At 28.9% G+C, this 23,773-nt stretch overlaps 1 protein-coding gene across 1 annotated transcript; it reads left to right on the plus strand.

Moving 5' to 3' along the window:
• Positions 1-21,877: 21,877 nt before the first annotated feature.
• On the plus strand, positions 21,878-23,212 carry LOC124944139 (probable mannitol dehydrogenase). The gene is made up of 4 exons (XM_047484613.1): positions 21,878-21,975; positions 22,040-22,664; positions 22,741-22,894; positions 22,975-23,212. Exons 1-4 carry the CDS (start codon positions 21,878-21,880, stop codon positions 23,169-23,171), a joined length of 1,074 nt encoding a protein of 357 aa, XP_047340569.1. The 3' UTR covers positions 23,172-23,212.
• Positions 23,213-23,773: the final 561 nt, after the last annotated feature.

Below are 23,773 nucleotides of genomic sequence, written 5' to 3' on the forward strand. Positions count from 1 at the left end.
CAATAATGCTAGTCTTCGTGTTTAATCCAACTCGAACACTTTGTCCTGACTTTCAATTGTGTTGTATCGTGTCAAAACTCGTTTCCATTTTGTGCGTTTTGTGATTGACCTGTTCAAAATATCATAACCCACGAGTCGATTTGTCGTGTTAATTCGTGTTCATCAACCTTAATAATATTTAGAAAAATGACTTAAGTGAGTTAGTTTATAGAACTTAAAAGAGAAATGTGCAAACTAGTGACAATTCATGTTTTGAGAGACTAATACCAAATTATCTTTGTAGCTAGCTAGTTTGATAATTGTTTTTATTTTGAAACAAAAAGATTTTCTTAAGAAATTTTCTCCATAAAAAATATATTTGTATAAAACTTTCAATCGTGTCGTGCTTTAATCCCTTCAAAATATCACGATTCATGAACACGCTTGTGTCGTGTTATCTCGTGTCTACGAATTTAATAATTTTGTGCTGTATTTTGGTTAATATATAAAATAAATTAAACATGTATTTTTTGAATTATTATCTTATTGTTAATGAAATTTGCAAAACATATTTGAGGATATATTGTCCCACGTTGTTTATGTCATCAAAAATATTTTATTTGTTAATGAAATTTGTAAAACAGTTTAAGGATATGTTGTTCTTATTTAGCAAAATTTGATTTTTTTTTTTTTTAAATATAGAAGATATAAGTCTATAATAATGTTAGACATCGGCTTAATCCGACTCAGACACTTTGAATTTAATTTATATATAATCAGTATCTAAAAACTAAAAGTCACAAGTTTAATTTTTATCTATAATTCCTTAAATTTAAGTAAATATCGTGTTAGTGAAGGACATCGTATCTAACTATAGTTGTGTCCGATTATGGTATTTTGTCACAAACTTTCAATCGTGTAGTGTTGTATGTGCCTTGATTCCTTCAAAATATCACGATTCACGGACACATCGTGTCGTGCTATCTCGTCGTGTATATTGTAATAATTGGTTTTGTGCTGTATTTTAGTTAATATATAAAATAAAACATATATATTTTGAATTATTATCTTTATAAGAAGTTAAATATACTAAATTAATATAAGAAGTTAATTTAATATATAACCATGGTTAAGTTAGATTAAGGGGGTAGTTAGTTGAATGGGTGGGTCTATAAATGGAGGCTTCATGTTTTAATTTTAACAGAAGGAATTGGAAGCAGTCATTCATCTTTCAAGAAAACACGACTTAAAAAAGAGTGATACTTTTTTCAGTCTTTATAATTAACTAACTATAATGTGTTTAGAATTTAATTTGTGTATACTCTCTAAAGAATGGAGAAGAATGGGGCAGTGGCCGTGATGATAATGATAGTGTTGGCGGCAGGCTCTGCAGCTGAGAAGCAACCTCATGCACGGGGATCTGCATGGGCATTGCACCATGTCTGAGCTTCCTGAACACACACTCGGTTGACCGGCCTAGCCCGGTCTGTTGTGCAGCGGCTGGTCTCTTGGATCTGCTGGCCAAGCGCTCACTCACATATCACAAGCGCATATGTCGTGCTAACTCGTGTATGGACTTATTCATTTTGTGTTGTATTTTAGTTAATGTATAATAAATATATATAGAACTATTGTCTTGTTTTTGATTAAATTTGCAAAGGATTTTTTAAGGACATATATATTGTCCATGTTATCAAAAATATTTGTCCATTCAAAATGGTAGAAGATTATAATTATGTAGAAATAGCAGTTTGTTTTTCATATATGTTGAACCATAGTAAGATTATTTTTTAATATATTTGTAAAATATTTTTATGGATATCTTTTCCTTATTCACCATTGATCTTTTTTCAAGATTTTAGAAATTACCAATAAGTATAGTATACACGAAATAGCACGACACGATGTGTCCGTGAATCGTGATATTTTGAGAGGATCAAGGCACGACATAATTGAAAGTTTGACACGAAATGTCCTAATTGGATGCGATTAGTTAGACACAATGTTCTTCACTAACAAAGACATTTACTTCAATTTAAGAGTATAGACACGACACGAGCACGAATATATATACACAAAAAAGACATTTAGTTCAATTTAAGAGTATAGACACGAGCACGAATATATACACAAAAAAGACATAAACACAATTAGCCACATAACTTTAGCTATTCAATTTAACATTAATGAAACAAAAGAAAATTTTAATGAAACAAAATGATTTTAAGTAATTTTCTGCAAAAAAATACATTTACTTGTGTTAATTAGTTGTGTCAATTTTGATGTAAATAAGTAATCTTTAATAAAATCTAATAATATATTTATTTGTATTAAATACTATAAATCTTTAACTAAAGAGTCATCAGTTAAAAAGTGTTGTTTTTAAGGGGGGGATAATCATGGTTTAAAGCATCGATTGAAAATAGGCATCGACAAGATACGATTAATCGAAACTCTAGTCGGAATAACACGAAACACGAATAAACTAATAGATACGAATTAATACGGTACGAAAGAGCCCGTGGATCATAATATCTTGAGTGGGTCAAGACACGATACGACACGCATAAGATTAAGACACGACACAACACGATTGAGAGTTTAACACGACTTGTTCGAGTCGAATACAGTCATTTAGGCACGATGTCCAACTCTAGGGTTATATAAATTAAGTTGTTTGATGTTTTTGATGTTGTTTGCTATTATTTGTTGTTTCTTCTATTTTCTGTCTCTGGCAAGATAGATTGTTAATTTGTTTGTTGGTGCTGTTTGCTGATTGTCTTGGGTCTGTGGATGATGCCAGCCTAGGTCAATCAATTCATTGGGTTATCTATCCCTAATTATAAATATTATTGCAGGTCAATTTATAAATATTATTGCAGGTCAATTTACGATACAGTGCAAGTTTGTTCTAAATAGTCATCTAACTTAAAAATAAATTTATGTATATTAATAACGTGATCCAACTAAATGGTAGTTGTCATTAATAAATTGACAACAAAATAACAATCAATCAATATTAAAATTCCTTAATCCTTTTATTTATATTTTTTAATATGTGAGTACTTGTATTAAACTACTTATGTATCATATATAGTGGTTGTTATGAAAATTACTTTTTAAGGGTGACTCTGAAATAAAAGTATTTTTTATGAACTTAACCCAAATTAAGTGAATTTTAGAAAATAATTATAAAGTGGAAAAGAGAATGGATATTGGTTAAAAATTGAAGGGAAAATTTTGAAGTAAAAAAAAAAATGTCTTGAAAATTAGCTGGTAAATTAAAAATAAGCTAAATTTTTAAAAATATTATTATTTTTAGTTCACAAAAATAAGTGAAAATTAATCTTAACTTATTTTATAAATGAAAACTGAATTAGCTATAAAAATATTACATTTTAAATAATAAAGTTCTAACATTGACATAAATAAGGTACTTCAAATTCTATTTTCTGAATGACAAAAAGATTGTTTTCTTGTGATATTTTGTAAAATACTGAATTGGCTAAACTTGTTTTGATACATGATTTTATCTTTTTTTTAACCATCTGACTAAAAATGTAGTATGAACCGTCCAGTAAGGATAATAATAAAAAATAAATTATTATTTAATTTTACAAATATATAATAACTGTTTTATTCTTCTTTTTTGGAGTGATCTAATAGTGTTTTAGTGCTTTGTGTGAACTCTGATAGTGATAATTCCTCTTATGTTGAATTAATATCTTTTCTCTCTTTAATTTAATATTTCAATAAATACTTTTAATTTGTATTTTGTGGCCTTTTAAAACTAATGTTGAATGAGAATTCAAATTAGAAGATATGTTAAGTTTGGTATGAAAATTGCTATGCATGAGAAATAATTATTCTTGTTCAATTTTCAGTTTTAATTGAAGATTTTTTTTTTCAATGTATCAATTCAAGATCACATTCTAGACATTATGGCCCAAAGATTATCAAAAAATAAATAAATAAGGTTTCTAATATTTCTTTTGCTTACAAACATATAAAATGAAAGGATAAATGATTGCTTGATCAAATTAAAATACCAAATGATTGAGAGGCATTACTCCATTGGACAAGAAGGTGGGGTGCATCTGTTAGACACATCTTCTTGGAACATTCTATTGATAAAGTTGATGAAGTTTGCAGAATCCAAGATAAAGATAAAACTATTCATTTAGTTGATAAGTTGTTGATAGTGTAAGATCAAATTAAGGTCCATCCGAACAATCGAGTATCTATGACCCATCTAAAAGGGTGATCAATGCGTTTTTGTTTTTGCATAAACATATATTGGCTGGGTTGAAATGTAATTAAAAGTTTTATAATTCTATCGTTCTTAAGAAATGAGTTTCTTTTTGTTTTGTCAAACAAATTTATATATATTATTAGCATCTAAATGACTTGACATAATTACAATTTCAGGTTTTGCAAAAAGAGTTTGCTCTATAAATATAGTCCATCAAAGAGGAAATTGGGTCTAGGATGAAGTTTGCTTACAATTTTAACTGTTAGATGTTTCTGATTGGGTTGACCATCATTGAATTTGTTGAAGTATAATTAGAGGTTCAAGGGAAAAAAAACCAAAATACAACTTAAAATATAAAGAAATTATAATTTTGAGTTAATTTTTAAAATTTTATTATTCTAAAAGAGGAAAACACGTATTTTTATAATTTTAAATCTATAATTTTAAAATTTTACAATTATACGATATTATAAATTATTTCAATTTTACAATTATATAGATTTTACATAAACAAAATATATGTATATCTATAAAACAAAATAAAAAATACTTATTCAAATAAAAAATGAACTCTTATTGATAATTTTATAACTATTATTTTCTTGTAATATCATATGTTTATTATTATTTTTTAAATTAATTTTATATTTAATTATATATATAACTAATAAACAAAATTCAAAATGAAATTTTGGAAAGAGTTTGAAGTAAAAGCAAAGTCCTTAAAAATTAGTTGATAAAATAAAAATTAAAGATAATTTTTTGAAAATAATATTACCTTTAGTTCACGAAATAAGTGAAAATTAACCTTAACTTATTTTTTTCATACAACACTTAATCATTTATAAAAACAAAAGTTACATTTTAACTAATAAGTTCTAAAAGTGACATAACCGATTTCAAATTCAATTTTTTAATGACAAAAAGATTATTTTTTTTATGATATTTGGTAAAAAAAATTGAATTGACCAAACTTCTTTTGATACTAACTAAAAATGTTATAGTATGAAGTGTGAACTAAATATATTATTAAGAAAATTATTATTTTAATTTAATTTTACAAATATATATATATATATATATATATATATATATATATATATATATATATATATATATATGAGAAATGATTAGGTGAGGGAATGACTCAAAATAATTTTATTAGCTGAAAAAATCAAATAATTTCTCTCTTTTCTCTCTTTCCTCCCACTTTTACATTTTTCAACCAATGAAAGTGATGTCAAGTCATTCTTTCACCAAATTCTCACTCTCTATCACTCCTCTATATATATATATATTACTAATTTGAGTTTTTTCTTTATATTTTTGTTTTGGAGGGATGAAACAAGTAAAGAGACACATTAACAAAAATAAAATTATTTTTATTATTTTCATAAAAAAAATAAAAAAATAAATAAATACAACAAAAATAATATTTATAAAAACAAACATGTCTAATCTCTTTAATTACATAAAAAACAGCTTAAACAATATATATTAATTATATTCCTTTTATTTAAAACTATTAATTTATTTTTTAATAATTCAAAATGGCACCGATATGACTAGGCACAAAAGAAAGGCTAGTTGAACATGAAAGGTTAGACACTGAACAAGACAACATATTTGTAAAATAATAAACTTAATTGTAAATAAAATAATGACAGTAACTTATAATTATTGTTATTAATTATTATTATTATTATCATTATCACCTTTTTAAAAAATAAAATTGTATACCATCATTTCATATTTTAATTATTATATTTTAGAAAAATATATTAACTATTTTTTTCATTATACAAGAAAACTACTTTATTACTATACAAAATTTTATTTAATATATAAAATTAAGAATATTGTATATTTTAAATTATTTTATAAAAAAAAAATAATTAGTTTAAATATTGTTAAGATTATCTAAATACATTATATTAATTTTTGTTTACAGAATAACAAAATATACTCAAAATATATTAATAAATTTGTAATTTAAGCAAAATCCAATTAAGGAACTGGGTTTTATGCATTGTCTTTAATGTAAAGTTCTGAAAGTATGAGATTCGTAGGTGAAAGAAATGACTATATATATATATATATATATATATATATATATTAATATAACTAAAAAAAAATATTATTATTTTATTTATAAATTTAAAAGAATAATGTTATCATAAGTTTTTCTAGAAATTGAATATAAAGATAAACAAGAGATGAAATAATAATAAAAAAATCTAAAATTTAGGTTTTTCAACACTTACAGTATATGGTGAACAAATAAAATAGGAAATATAGTCAAAATTCTCTAGATTTAGATTCTACTCCTAATGTGAAATTGGTCTCTTTATAACTCAAAAAAAATTACAAATTATAAGTTTATCTATAACAACAACAAAAAAATAGTTTTGAGTACGCTATAAATATGTTAGCATTAAATATATATTAATAAGCACATTGCATCACAACATAAGCGATCGATCTGTGTCGTTATCGATTTGTGTCGTTAAACTGGTCATAGTAGAGTAGTTAAAGAAATAAAAGGTTTTGACATTTTTTCAATATTATTTATTTATAAGAAATTTAATAATTTATAAATTAATATGTTAAATTTTATCTTAATTATAAATTTTTATTTTATGAAATTTTATTAATTATGCAAAGTATTTTCAGCCAAATTTACTTATTTGTTACCTGTGAAAACAGTATATTGTTGAGCTCTATACAATTTTAAAAAAAAAATGATTAAAGTTTTATTTGGTAACTAGTCAGCTTCTTCTCATTCAAATACCTATTTCGGCGACACTGACTAAGACCATCTCCAACCCATAAACTTATTCTCAAACCCAAAATGCAATAAACATTGCATCAGTAATTCATCTTCAACCCAAAAATCTATTATAAACCTAAAAGAATATTTTAGAATATTCCTTTCTTACATTAACTTTTTAACCTTATTAATATTATCTATATATTTATTAAATTTACATATTTAACTCCAATCTTTTCTCTTACATTTAATAAAATTAAGATAAAATTAATTATATATTAATAATTTATAAACAATAAAATAATCTAATACATTTAAATAAACAAACATATTATATTAAAACAAACATGGTTAACATATTATAAGATAATTTATAAAATTAAAGTTATAAAATATAAGTTAAAAATATAAAATAAATTATAAAATATAAAATAAATTAGATTAAATTTCAAGTATAATAAATTTAATAATTTAATTATATATTTAAAAAAAAAATTTAACTTTTTATCTTAAAAGTAAAAAAAAATATAAGTTGAAGAATTATTTTAAATGTAAAAAAAATAAAAATTATTAAAAATATATATATATAACCTAAGGGTCATTTTTTTTACAGGATCTACCGTTACTGAAAGAGAGGACAAAAAAAAAACTTTTTTTTTCAATATGGTTGGAGCAAAAATGGCACGCAAAACCATTATGCGTGCTGGTTCAAGATGGTCTAGCTGCAAACAATGTTTTATGTTTGTTTCTTTTCTTTTTCAAAATAAACAATAATAATTTATATGATAATAATAAAGTAATTATAAATAATAATAAAATTGATTTCTAAAAATGTGTCTCTTAAAATAAAATAATACCTCATTTGCTTATACAAAAATTCTTAAATACTTTTTTTATCAAACAAAAGTTAACATTTTTATTTGAAATTTCAAACTCTCGGTTTTGACCCTATAACTTTCGGTATAGACCAAATTCTGAGAGTTAAGGTAACTGTCGCCATCCCTCGGTATTGACTCCGTCGTTAAAAATAATTGTGCGTTTACCGAAAGATATCCTATAGTTCTCGGTTTTAATAACCGAAAGAAAAACCGAAAGTTTATCATACAACTCTCGGTTTTTCTTCAAAGGAAAAAACCGAGAGTTATTGAATTAACCTTTGGTTTTTCCCTTTGAAGAAAAACCGAGAGTTATTGAATTAACCTTCGGTTTTTCCCTTTTGAAGACAAACCGATAGGTATGCAATTAACCTTCAGTTTTTCCCTTTGAAGAAAAACCGAAAGATATGCAATTAACCTATGGTTTTTTCCTTTGAAGAAAAACCGAAAGATATGCAATTAACCTTCGGTTTTTTCCTTTAAAGAAAAACCGAGAATTATTAAGTTAATCTTCGGTTTTTTCTTTTGAAGAAAAACCGAGAGTTATTAGGTTAACCTTCGGTTTTTCCCTTTAAAGAAAAACCGAGAGTTATTAAGTTAACTTCGGTTTTTCCTTTGAAGAAAAACCGATAGTTATTAGGTTAACCTTCGGTTTTTCCCTTTGAGGAAAAACCGAAAGATTCCATTTAACTTTCGGTTTTTCCCTACAAAATTTACAAAATAGCCCTATTGTTTTGTGCTCAACCGAAACCTAAACCTGTTCAGCCAAACCAATCAATTCATAAAACAAAATGATAATTCCAAAATTCTCAAATCAATCATCCCAACAACATGTTTTACATTAACCATTAAACATATTCAATCAATTCATATAATCGAAACGTCTTAGAATTAGCTGGTGGGTGGAGGGGGTGGTTGATATTGCTGCATAAACATTTCAAAACTCTCTAATTTTGCATTCAATTCTAACATTTTCTTCTCTTGTTTTGCACTTTCCCTATCCATTCTTGAAATCAATTCTACCTTTTCCGCTTGTATTTGATTAATCGTTTGAGTTTTTTCTTCATCCCTTTTCTTCAAATCCTCAAGTTCCATCGCCATTCTTTGATTCTCCTCAAACAATCGATCAGTGGCTTGTTGAGAATTGTTAGAACTTCGTAGATCCTGACGAAAGTGTGTGGGTCGGACGCCTGATCCCATACCGAATACTCCCCCATACTTTTGGCGTCCGAATACTCTCTCCGTCAACTCAAAGTCTGATATTTCCGGTTCGTTACTTAGAACTTCCTCCATCTCAACCTGCAAATTTGAAATAATTTGTCAATTATATAATAATTTATAAACTAGTTATAAGTAATTTATTTAAATTCAATTCACTTACAATTTTCTCTTGCACGCGTTCGTCCGGGACGGGAGTTGGGTTTTCTTTTGTTGGTTTTGGGGTATGGGTACTCTTGAACACTTCAACGACAGATGGAGCCCGTCACATTTCAATCGCATGTTGAAAAAAAAAATTATATAACTCATAACAATCTTTATATTAAGTTATTATAAATAATGTACTTACCAACTCTTCTTCAATTTGAGCAAACAGTCTACTTCCCGTATGATGTAGGAATTTCAGCTTCTTTCTGTTAGCTATATTTGTGCTACTATTTTTCTGAATTTCAAATAAACAAATTGAAGTTAGAATAACTAATATCATATTTTATTTGAATTATGAAACCGTACCTTAAATTTGTCCGTAAAGAAATGGTTGTGACACACAAACTCCCAATCATCTCGATCGTAGTCTGGTGGAGGATTGGCAAGTACCGCGGCCTCGTCTCCTTTATGTACGCGGATATATTCCTTGTGCAAATCCGAGCGCCATCTATCCCATATCTGTTTGACGTGTCCCATTTCGGTCTTTCGAAAAGAATCAATAGGACCATTAGTAGCCTCGAACGGATCCTGAAAATAAAAACATTCAAATGTTTTAAAATAATTATTGAATGATTAATGTGTAATTAATTAATCTTTACCTCCACAGCAGTCCAAATGTAATCCAATTGGTCAGCACTTAATGCCTTCCACTTCAAAAGACGGTGCGAGACGGCCGAGGGATCCCGCACAACCGACCCCACATGTCTAGACCACCTTGTTCTTCCAACGTCAACACCGCCCGGCCTCCCATCTACCTCTCTAAAAGTTAGAGGAATCCCTGTCCCCGCTGGTCTCTTAGATAACGCAATATTCTTGTTTTTCCCCCGTCTCGTGTGGGCACAAGATTCTTCAAAATTATCAAATTCATAATCAGATATGTGAATCAATTCAAACTATAAATAATTGTAAACAAGTTACCTGTCGATGATGGGTCGGGAGTGGATCCATGCTCCTCCTCTTCATCCTCCTCTTGAGGCTCCTCGTGACCCTCGTCGTCAGCCTCATCGTCGTCATCCCCCATATCAGTAAACGTACTCTCTACAAACTCTTCTGCCTCAGCAGCATCAACATCCTCGTCTGCTGGGGGAGCAGTAGCTATCGGGACCACAGCAATAGGTGGTGGATCTCTAGAAGACGATTCTCGGAGCCTTAAGTTTTCTGATTGTGCAATGAGGTTCTGGTACGGATTAAAGAGTTTGCTGGATGTTTTCCTCATACTCCACCAAGGTTCTTTACTACCTTTAGACATTCTTAATGCATATCATCAATAAATGAGCGAATAATTGAAATAAAGTAGTAATAAGAATTAATATAAAGTAAAAACCATAATCTACCTAATTAATTAATCTGAACTATATATTTGTAAACCGCGGTTTTATTTTTGTCACAATCTTCCAACCGGGTCGGGCTGACATATCAGGGGCGTAGAATACTTGTTTTGCTTGACTCGCCAATATATACGGGTCTTGACTTTGGGTTTTTAAAATTCGGTTTACATTTATACTTACGAAGCCATATTTATCCACTTTCACTCCTAGTTCCCCCGAGTGTGTATCAAACCACTTACACTTGAATAAAACAACTCGTTTGTGAGAAAAGTATTGCACTTCGATTATATCCGTTAAAACTCCGTAGTATGACATAGTTTCAGACCCATTGAACCCTTCAACAACCACCCCACTATTTTGAGTGGTCAAACCTTCGTCGTGTTTTTCTGTACATAATTTGTATCCGTTTACTTTACACCAAACATACATAGACGAGTACATACTTGGACCTTCTCCTAAGATCTTGAGGTCTCTTGATATGTCGTTAAATTCGGTTAATTGAGCAACCTATACATAAATATAAAGAGTTAGAATATATGGTTTATAATTAACTCACTCTATGCTTGAAATATGCGGCAAACGTTTCTCCACGAGACTCGTTGTTATTGCAATACTACATGTAATCTCTGCAAATAGATCGAATATTAAATAGCATACTCTTTAATGCTATTTAATAACAGCAACATAGAATCTTACAAGTAAAAAGGTTCTGCTTCGGGGCAATTTTTCAAAATGTATGAATGAGCTGTCACTCGATCGATATAATCCAAGTTGTATATTTTTCCGTTAGATAGGTCTTCCAACGATGAAAATATAGAAATGCCCGAGATTTCAGTTTGTGCATTTTCTTGCTCTTCTTCCTCCATATACCTGGCACATAAACTAATACTCTCATTTACAAGATATCTCTCGCTTATAGAGGCTTCTGGGTGGTTATTATTCCGCAAATATCTTTTCATTGTACCCATGTAATGTTCAAACGGATACATCCATCGATATTGAACAGGTCCCCCAAGCAAAGCCTCAAATGACAAGTGAACCGGGAGATGCATCATGATGTCAAATATTGACGGCAGAAAAATCATTTCAAATTTATAAAGTGTCAATGTAATATCCATGTACAATTGTTCGAGGTCCGCTTGAATCAACTCTTTGAAACACAACAACCGAAAGAACCGAGACAAATTTACTAACGCATCATACACATTATTTGGAAGTAATCCACGGGTTGCTAAAGGAATAAGATATTTTAACAAAATGTGACAATCATGACTCTTTAATCCCGAAATCTTTTTCTCTTCCAAATTTACACAACCACTGATATTTGAGCAAAAACCATCAGGCAACTTGAGATCTTTCAAGAATTTCCAAAAACGTTTTTTTATTATCGGATGTCAAAGTGAAAGGCGCTTCTGGATAATGAACCACTCCTTCATCATTTAAAGGATGTAACCATGATTTTATGCCTAATAGTTGTAAGTCTTTACGGGCTTTAGGACCATCCTTAGTCTTCTCTTTCACATTCATTATTATTCCCAACACGCCATCACAAATATTTTTCTCAATATGCATCACATATAAACTATGTCTCAATAATAATGATTTCAAATAAGGCAAACGGAAGAAAATGCTCAATTTGTTCCAATTGTCTCCCCGTGTTTCATGATATATCTTGGTTTTCTTGCTTAGATCCGTACTAAGAATTATGTCTTCTAGGTCTCGTGCTTGCTCGTAACTTTCTTGACCCGTTAACAATCTAGGGGGCTCTCTATAATCAGTTCGACCATCAAACGACTCTTTATCCCTTCTGTATTTGTGCTTTGGTGGAAGGAAGCGTCTATGACCCATGTAACATTGTTTGGAACCATGAACCAATCGAAGAGATACCGTGTCGTTGTTACAACAAGGACAAGCAAATTTACCTTTCGTACTCCAGCCTGATAAATTCGCGTATGCGGGAAAGTCGTTGATGGTCCACAACAACGCCGCTTGCATGTTAAAGTATTGCGAGGTGTGTGCATCAAACGTTCTCACACCAGTTTGCCACAGTTTAGTCAACTCGTCGATCAATGGCTGGAGAAATATGTAAATTGCATCTCCCGGACTCTTTGGACCCGGAATTAACATAGATAAAATAAAATTGCTAGAATCCATGCAAGTAGTGGGTGACACATTATAAGGAACGAGAATAATCGGCCAAACACTATATGACTTTTTTCCATTTGCAAATGGTTGAAACCCATCGCTTGATAAACCCAGTCTTACGTTTCGAGATTCAGACGCAAAATCTTTATAATTTTCATCGAACGTTTTTCAAGTTAAGGAATCAGCGGGATGTCTCAACGTATCACTATCAACTCTTCCTTCTTTATGCCATCTCATCATTGGAGCCGTTTTTGAGGACATGTATAGTCTTTGCAGTCTTGGTATTAGAGGGAAATATCTCAACACATTCTTTGGAATGAATTTCCCATTTTGCTTCTCTCGAATTGTCCCACTTGTTTGGTCGACTTTCCATCTTGAAAGACCACAAACTCTACAAGAATCTTCATTTTTGTCGTCCTTCCAAAATAGCATACAGTTGTTCTTACATGCGTCTATCTTTTCATACTTAAGCCCGATATCAGTAATGAATTTTTTACTTTCGTAGTAGGAGTTTGGCAATTGAGCGTCAATCGGTAATATGTAGTCTTTAAGTAGACGCAACAACATATAGAACGAAGAATTTGTCCATTGACAGACATTCTTTATGTGAAGTAGTTTCAATAGTGCCGATGATTTCGTTATTCGAGCACCTTCATACAATGGCCGTTTGGAATCATCAAGCAATTTATAAAATCTCTGGCATCTTCGACTGGTTCATGGTTGTTTGGGACATCATTAACGTTGGAGAACATATCGTTTATGAAATTGTGTATATAACGTTCTTCATTGACCTCTTCGTTAACTGTATTATTCGTCTCCGTTCTCGGATCGTTGAATTCTGGCACGGCATCCTCTGACTGATCATCATCATCGTAGTCATCGGCATCTTCATCGACATCGTCATTAACCACTTGAGTAGTACGTCTCTTTTCTCCATGACAATACCAGTACTCATAATGCAAATTTATTCCATAAATGATGAGGTGAGTCTTCACTTCGTCTATTTCCATAAACGGCGTGTTCAAGCATTTCACGCAAGGACATTTCACTGTTTGTCGGGATGTACTCCTAACAGCAAACTCGAGGAATTTGTCAACACCTTCCTCGTAATCTAGATGATCTCGACGTAAGGTCATCCAGCTTTTATCGGGTACTTCCATCTTTCTAATAAAATGGAAAACAACCCACGTTATTATTTACTTAACTTTGTCTAAATTAATTAGGATTACATAATTCTAACATAATCTCTACATATCCAACCAAAATTCCACATAATCTCTACATATCCAACCAAAATTCCACCTTAAATCTAGCATACATATAATCTAACATTATTTCATTCTTACACATTTCAAAGTAATCAATTCTAATCCAACATAATTTTATTCATACACAATTCATTCCATATAACAATTCTAACCTAAAATCAAATCTAATTCAAACTCAATCTAATTCAACATTTCAAACAGAATCTAACATAAATCAAACTTAAATCTCACATTAAAATCTAACATAAATCAACCCTAAACATAAATCAAACTTAAATCTAACATTAAAATCTAACATAAATCTAACATTAAATCTAACATAAATCTAACATTAAATCTAACATTAAATCTAACATTAAATTACTAACCTAACCATATAATAAAACAACAATAACTAACCTTGCACAAAAAGATCGACGAAGAAGAGCGGGCGGTGTAGGTAGATCGAACAATAATAAACCCTATTAATCAAACAATAAAGTATGAATCAAAAACCAAATCCAACAATTCATACAAAATTTCCAACTAAATCCAAATAATACAAATTTCAATCCAATTCAATTCTAAATTCAATCCAATTCATACAAATTCCAACTAAATCCAATTCAATTCTAAATTCAATCCAATTCATACAAATTCCAAAAAAAAATCCAATTCAATTATAACATAAATCAATACTAACCTAAAATCCAATTCATAAAAATTCCAACAAAATCCAATTCATACAAATTTCAATCCAATTCAATTCTAAATTCAATCCAATTCAATTCTAACCTAAATCATTTCAATTCAATTCAAAATCAAAATCAAACCTAAATAAATTCAATTCAATATCAAACATAAATCAAATCAATTCAATTCAATTCAAAATCAAACCTAAATCAATTCAAATCAAAATCAAACCTAAATCAATTCATTTCAAAATCAAACCTAAATCAATCCAATTCAAACAAAATCTAACCTAAATCAAACAAAATATAATCCAAATCAAACAGAAACTAAATTAATCCAACAATTTATATAAACAAACCCTAACAAATTTTAAAAAAAAAATAAACCTTACATTTACTGTGCAGCGGCGGAGCGACGGAGAAGTGGGCGGCGGAGCGACGGAGAAGTGGGCGGCGGCAGGTGTAGTGGTTGGCTGTAGCTTGAATCCCAGGCGAGATCCGCGACGGGAGGATGAACAAGCAGTGGCAGGATGAACCAGCAGCATCGTCGATGGAGGGTTCCGTCGAGGGGGTCTTCAATAGGATGTCGGCGTCGTCGGCGTAGTCGGTTCGTGTTGTTGCCGGCGTGGTCGGATCGGAGAGATGCGGCGGCAGGCTGTATGAGAGAAAGAGGGATCAGGGAAGAGAGCGGCGGCGAGATGAAGAAAAGAAAGAGGGATCGGGGAGAGAGAAGGGATCGGGGAAAGAAGAGGGTTTTTATTTTTTAAAAGGTGAAAACCGAAAGTTATTTGAAAACTTTCGGTTTTGACCAAGGTCAATTCCGAAAGTTTTTAAATAACTTTCGGTTTTGATCAAGGTCAATTCCGAAGGTTTTCAAATAACTTTCGGTTTTGATCTTAGTCAATTCCGAAAGTTTTCAAATAAACTTTCGGTTTTGTTGGTTAATTCCGAAAGTTATGCCATTAACTTTCGGAATTACCACTTCACAAATTCTTAAATTAATTTGTTTTCAATCTTTTAATGATTTTGAACAGCATTAATTTAACACATTTAATAACTTTAAAACATTACACACTCCATAGGATCAAACTTGACACACATTCATAAGATAATCAAACATATACACTTTCATATACACTTCTCTATATAATCAAACACATTCATAAATATTTTAACATTAAACACAATATTAATTTTTAAAATACAAGAAACACTTAATTATATTAGTAAGGAGTCTATATTGGAATGTTAAAAAAATAATTCATTTAACAATTTATGTAGGGTAAAACCGAAAGTAATCTCATTAACCTTCGGTTTTGATAGTTATTTCCGAAAGTTAATGATATAACTTTCGGTATTACAATTTCATAATTTCTTAAAATTAATTGGTTTCTCACCTTCTAATGACCTTGAACAACATTAATTTAACACATTTGATATCCTTAAAATATTGCACAATCCATATGATCAAAAATTATACACATTCATAAGATAATAATCAAACATAAACATTCCTATACACTTTTCTATATAATCAAACACAATCATAAATATTTTAATATTAAACACCATATTAATTTTTAAAATACAACACAAACTTGAATATATTTGTTAGGAGTCTATATTGGAAGGTAAAAAACCAATTTATTTAACAAATTGTCAAGTGGTAAAACCGAAAGTTTATTTGAAAACTTTCGGTTTCGAAGGGTATTTGTGAAAGTTTTTTATAAACCTCTCGGTCCTGACCTTAAACAGAATGTTTTTGGGAAGGGTAAAACCGAAGGTTTTCAAATAAACCATCGGTTTTTACCCTTTTCCCATACTTAGAATTTTTTGGATTTTTTAACCAAAGGTCAAAACCGAAGGTTTTCAAATAAACCTTCGGTTTTCACCCTACCCCCATTTTTGGATTTTTTAACAGAGGGTCAAAACCGAAGGTTTTTAAATAAACCTTTAGTTTTTACCGTTTTCCCATACTTAGAATTTTTTTGGATTTTTTTAACCAATGGTCAAAACCGAAGGTTTTCAAATAAACATACGGTTTTTACCCTTTTCCCATACTTAGAATTTTTTTGGATTTTTTTAACCAAGGGTCAAAACCGAAGGTTTCAAATAAACCTTCGGTTTTTACCCTTCCCCATTTTTGGATTTTTTAACAGAGTGTCAAAACCGAAGGATTTCAAATAAACCTTCGGTTTTAACCCTTCTAGATATTTTTGGATTTTTTTAACCGAGGGTCAAAACCGAAGGTTTTCAAAAAAACCTTCGGTTTTCACCCTTCCCCATTTTTGGATTATTTTTGGATTTTTTTAACCAAGGGTCAAAACCAAAGGTTTTCAAATAAACCTTCGGTTTTACCTTTCCCATACTTAGAATTTTTTTGGATTTTTTTAACCGAGGGTCAAAACCGAAGGTTTCAAATAAACCTTCGGTTTTTACCCTTCTAGATATTTTAAAACAAGGGTCAAAACCAAAGGTTTTCAAATAAACCTTCGGTTTTGGAAATGCGGATTTTTTTTAAAAAAGTGAGAAGCAAACAAAAGGTAAAAAAATCATTAACAACATATTAAAACCAAATCAAAGATAATAATAATAATTCATAATTATTAAAACAAAACACATAAAAATGTCATCGTTCGTACGGAAAACTAAACACATAATTAATCAAACAATATAATCTAGAAATTATTAGATGGAGTGGGAGGAGGCGGTGGTTGATTTAGTCGAATCCTCAATAATACAAGTTCCTGTTCGAGATTCTCTAATCTCTGGGTCATTTCAGCCCTGTCTGCTTTAATTTCACTCAGCAATCGACCTCTTTCCGCATCCCTCAATCAGATTTGCTCCATTTCCAACGTTATCTGTCTCACCTATTCCTCACGTGCCGCAATTTCTGTTTGTGCTAGCAAATTCTGGTAACACGGAGATAGTTTCTCCGGTGTACGCCGAAGACTATTCCATGAATCACCCATCCTAAATGCATTTCAGATATATGTATATATGTATATATTAATCAAACAAAATAACGTAAACTAGCATAAATCTAGGTAATATATATATATAAACTTAAGAAATCTAAATCTCATAATAAACAAAACAAAAAAACAAATGAAACAAACCTGAACGAGAGAAGAGAAGAACCGACGTGGAGGAGGCTAGGCGGCTGCGGCGCGGGAGAGAGAGAAAGGAGAGATGAGTGGAATGAAAAATAGAAGGGTTAGGGTTTGTATTTATAGAGGTAGATGCCGAAGGTTTTCATATAACTTTCGGTTTTGATATTAGTCAAAACCGAAGGTTTATTAAAAACCCTTCGGAAAAAACCATTACCAAACTTAGAATTATTTTTAATTGAGCAAAACCGAAGGTTCTTTTTAAAACTTTCGGAAAAGAGAATTTCAAAAAAGGTAAAACCGAAGGTTCTTTGAATAACCTTCGCAATTAAAAATCCCCGGGATTTCAAAACCGAAAGCTTTTGTAAAAACCTTCGCAATTAACCCACATCCAACACTTAGAATTTTTTTTGGTTTTTTGGGAAGGTAAAATTCGAAAGTTCTACAAAGAACTTTCGGTAATAATTAGTAAACCCGAAGGTTTTACACCCCTCTCGGAATCTATTTTTAATACCGAAAGATTTATTCCTCTCGGGAGTATTTAGGAGAGTTTTATAAAACCTTCGGAAAAAACCGTCGGTCGTTTTTTTACTAGTGATTTTTTAACTTATAAGGTGTGTAAATTCTTTTTTCAAAAGGTTATAAGATATGACAATAACTAAAAAGCGTTCTAAGATAAGATGGACATAATATGTTAGACTCAAAAATGTTAGACTAGAAAAATAACTTATAATTATATTAAGCTATATATGTATGACAGATTTATTACTTTTAAATGTCTGAAAATGAATGATAGGTTAGAGATTATCCTTGAATAGAATAAAAGATCAAGCTAAAAAAAATTATATATATATATATATATATATATATATATATATAAATGACAAAATATTTATATAGGATGAAAATATTGTGTGAAGTAAGTGTATAACTAAGCATCAAACTCAAAAATAAACCGTTTGAAGGTGTTATCAACCTTGTATTATTTATTTATTAGTTTTATAAAAAAAAAAAGTGACAATTCTAAACCTTCGGTTTAAAAATCAAAATTTTCAAAAACTATAAATAAAATCAAACTAAAAAGTATTTTTGACTATTTTTTTCGTACAAAAGAAGTTTTATATTAAATTATCAAAAAAAGAATGAACAGATTTTAGCATTTTAGTAAACCAACAATTGAGCTTTGTCATATTTGTCGTATCAATCCAAATTCCTCAACAATTATCGAGATACACAGACATTGCTCACTAGATCTCAATCATACTCTAAATACTCGTCACCCCAAACAATATAAAAGAAGAAGATACGTCGATTCAACCTTTATAAAAATATTCGACAACTAATCATAATAAATCATTTTGTATGCATTTGTCTTCCTTCAAAATTTCACCACGAATAACATTTCGACCAAAATAAATCTTAGACCCTCACCATTTATTCCATTAAAAATCGTACTGAACAGCTCAACAAATATGTTAAAATTTACAATGTTCCACCTAAAAATAATTCACCAATATAATCAAAATGTAAAATCGTGAATTGTTTTTCATATAAACATTTGAGTAATGATACATGTTTGAAATTTCTTTTTCTTTTTCTTTTTTTAATTTTTTAAGAAAATTATGTGTCATACAATTTAGTTAGTAAAATTAAAATTTGAAAATTCACTCTGGTTAGATTTGTATAAATCGAACAAAACATAGCTGGATCAAATTATCATTTACTCATTTCCACTTGCATTCCAACTTAAAAAAGTATTCGTGAAACAAAAGCATCAAAAACACCTTCAACATTAATGGATTTTTCATAAATCAAACACCACCGTTCTATCTAATAAAAAATTTATAATTTTTATATTTTCGTCCATTTTGTTATAAAATAGTTGTTTTTAGTAGTGCAATGTCAAATTAATTTCCTGATAATTGTGAGTTATAGATTTGCTCTACCACTTTTTTAAAAAAAAATACAAAAACCCACACAATGGTTAGAATCTTCCAAATTTGACAAGAAAAAATATTTTTCTGTTTGAAGAAATCCTATGTAAAATACAATATTATTTTTTATAAACAAATACACTCAAAATTAGAGTTTTTGAGACTTTTGGGGGACATTATAATATAGTGAAAATATGTTGTCTACATAAACAAATATAATTTATGAAATAATAAAATATTTTCAGTCTGAAGAAATCTGATTAATAGAATAACTTGTTATTAAGTTTGTTTAAATAAATTTATTTAGTACAGATTTTTATAAAGTTAACATTTTTTTATTAGTAAAATGACTTAAAAGAATATTAAAATATAATAAAAAAAAATTTTGTTTTATAAAGAAATATAGTTATTTTAATAATTTGAGAAGTAAAAACATGATTATATAGAATGGAACTAATTTTTTTAATTAAAAAAATAAAATATTTATTTGATAAATTAAATAATATAATTAACGAGAATAAGAATGAAAGATTAGTTCTTTTTTAAATTTATTTATAAAATCCTATCAAACAAGGTTATATGAGACTTTTGAAGCTATGATTATGAAATAGTAAAAATATGTTATTTAGATCAAACAAGTCCCTGATTTTATAAATTTAAATTAGCTCATCAACTAAGGCCTTGTTTGATCTGGGTTAATTGTTTCATCGTCAATCACTGTATTAATCAAATTACCGATTAAAATATAAAATTACCCCCAACTAAAGAATCCTAGAAATTTTATAAATTTTTACAAAATAATGAAAATAATTGTATCCATTATGTCAAAACAAACAAAATTTTAAGGTGTGTTTGAAACTAATTAGTTCATCAAATATAAGTATAGTCATGATTAATTTTTTATTATTTTTATCATTAGACACTTTATCAAATCAAGTCATTTAAATTATTAATCAAAATATTTAATTATTTTTTTTATAAAATTTAAATATTAAATAAAAAAGAATATTAATAATTCATCATAAAACACTTCATCAAATCAAATATTCAAATTATTAATTAAAATATTAAATTAATTTTATAAAATTTAAATATTAAATAAAAATAATATTTTAGTAACTTAACCAAAATAATTCATTTTTTATGTCAACACTCAGTAGTGACCCCCTTGCCTTGTTTCAACCTCTTAATAAATATAATGTATTTGAAATTAGTGTTAATGAAACAAGACTTTAGATATTATAAATTATTAACTTCTTCTACTGTATAATTTTAACGTCCATAACTGTCTAATTTTGTTTTATTTACGGTTAATTTATCCTTTCAGTTTGGTAGGTAATAGATTAAATTTAGGTTCGTTTTGAGGAAATGTTTTTTTTGTTTTGTCTCAAAATTCTTTTTAAAATAAATTTGTTTATAAATATTTTTACCAAATTATCTTATCTCTACATTTGTAGTTAATAGTTAATTTATATTAAAAAAATAATAGATAATTTTAAGATTTAATAATTAGTTATGCAGGTCATGCCTACATTAATAATAAAAAATAATGCTTTTTTATATTAAATGTATCTGTGCTATTAAATATTTGAATTTAAATTCAATTGTAAAAGTATATTTTTTTCCTGGAATTCTCAATTATCTCTTTAATTGAATTACTCATTGTAGTATAGAAAGATTGGGTTGGTGGTTATATAGAATTACTGTGATTAAAGTTTAAAAATATAAAAATTTAAATTATTAAAATATTGAATTAATTAAAATAAAAATATTTGTAAATTATAAGAAAATATTATTTAATCAAATGAATTAATTAATGTAAATTTTGACTTTCTTGATTTAGATTATTAAACTAAAATAAATATTATTAGTCATTGGTCATTTTTTCTTAAAAATTAAAAAGAAGGGTCTAGCACATTGACCAATTCCTTCTTCTTCCAACCATTTAATAAAATATAAATTATGTGTTTAAAATTAGTGTAAATCAAACAAGCCCTTAGATATTACAAAATTCATAACCGCCAATTTCCCGCCATAATCACCTCCTTGTCTTCAACCTTTGTATAAATATAACCATCGAGCTTCAAAATATTTTTTAATTTCTCTTCGAGTTTTCGACAATGGCGCAATCATCTGAAGAATTGAACCGAGTTCCAGCCATCGGATGGGCGGCCACAAACCCATTCACACCTCTAGTTCCCTACCATTTTTATAGAAGGTATTAGATATCTTAATTAGTTAAATTTGAACTATCATTGATTTCTTTATGTTCTTGTTTGTAGAACAACCGGAGAAAATGATGTTACTTTCAAAGTTCTGTTTTGTGGGATATGTCATACAGATCTTCTTCGAATTAAGAATGAATGGGGTCATCGTAACATTTACCCCATGATTCCCGGACATGAAATTGTCGGAATAGTGACCGAAGTTGGCGTAAATGTAACTAAAGTAAAGATCGGTGACAATGTTGGTGTTGGAAGTATGGTTGATTCTTGTCTTTCTTGCCCAAATTGTAATCAAGGCCAAGAAAACTATTGCCTTGGTAGAACTTCCACTTATAATTCTAGAATGACAAATCCTGATCCTACTTACGGTGGATTTTCAAATATTATGGTTGTAAAAGAACATTTCATCATTAAAATACCCGATGCTTTGCCTCTAAAGAATTGTGCACCACTTCTTTGTGCTGGAATCGCAGCTTATAGCCCTTTGCGATTTGCCGGTTTGGATCAACCAGGAATGAAAATCGGTGTAGTTGGACTTGGTGGTATAGGGCATTTTGCGGTTAAATTCGCTAAGGCTATGGGTGCTCATGTTACCGTTTTCAGTAATTCTCCGGCAAAAATTGGCGATGCTGTTGAACGTTTTGGCGTCGATAATTTCATAATCACGGATGATTTACGACCGGTATGTAATTTTTATTTATACCCTTTTTAAACTTTTACAAGAGTTTACAAGATTTAAAAATTTGTTCTTTTGTTAGGATATTTTCGGTACACTTGATGGAATAATTGATACTATCCCTTGTCGACACAATGTAAGTCCATTTATCAGCTCTTTGAAACCATGTGGAGTTCTTGTGTTTCTTGGTAAGATGAAAGGAAATCTTGAACTCGATGCATTTTCTATGCTTCAAGGTAAGTTTCGATCCCAAAAACGAGATTTAATTTGTTTGTTAATGGATGGAAATGTGTTAATTTATTTGAAAATGGTGTAGGGAGAAAGATTATTACTTCGAGTTTTATAGGCGGAATGATGGAGACGCAAGAGATGATTGATTTTGCTGCGGAACATGGTGTAATGGCGGATATTGAACTTATTCCGATCGATTATGTAAACGAGGCAATGAAACGTTTGGCTAAGGGTGATGTTAGATATCGATTTGTTATTGACATTGGAAATAGTCTCCACTGAATTCTTTTCTTTTTATGTTTTGGAATTTGGAAAATTTAATCATTTTGTTTTTGAGAACTTACTATTAGAAATAAATAAATAAAATGTATATCTGGATTGCAGCAGTTGAACTAGTTGGTTTTATGAATTTGTTATTTTTTGTTTTGAAATGTGAAATTGTTTTTGATATTGTAGTTATGATAAGCTTACTTCAAACAAGGAAACAATCCTAATAAATAAATAATTATTTATTTCTAAAGAAAAATATTTTATTTTAAATATTAAAATTACAGTTTTTTTAAATAGATAAATAAAAGTATTATTTTAAATAATAAAACAAAAACAATTCTTTTAAATATATAAATAGATAACTAAATAAAAACAATTCTTTCAAATATTCAATAAATAAAACGATTTTTTTGAATAAATAAAGATAAATTTTTTAAATATATAAATAAATGAATAAATTAAAATTATCTTTTAAATAAATAAAAATAATTCTTTTAAATATATAAATAAAATAATGTAATTTAAATAAATAAAAAATAATTCCCTTTTATTAAATAAAATCTTGGGCTTAGACATGTACACACAAAAGGAAGGAAATAGTAATAACTTAAAAA

The sequence above is a fragment of the Impatiens glandulifera genome, chromosome 6, assembly GCF_907164915.1.
Source record: "Impatiens glandulifera chromosome 6, dImpGla2.1, whole genome shotgun sequence".
Lineage (NCBI taxonomy): Eukaryota > Viridiplantae > Streptophyta > Magnoliopsida > Ericales > Balsaminaceae > Impatiens > Impatiens glandulifera.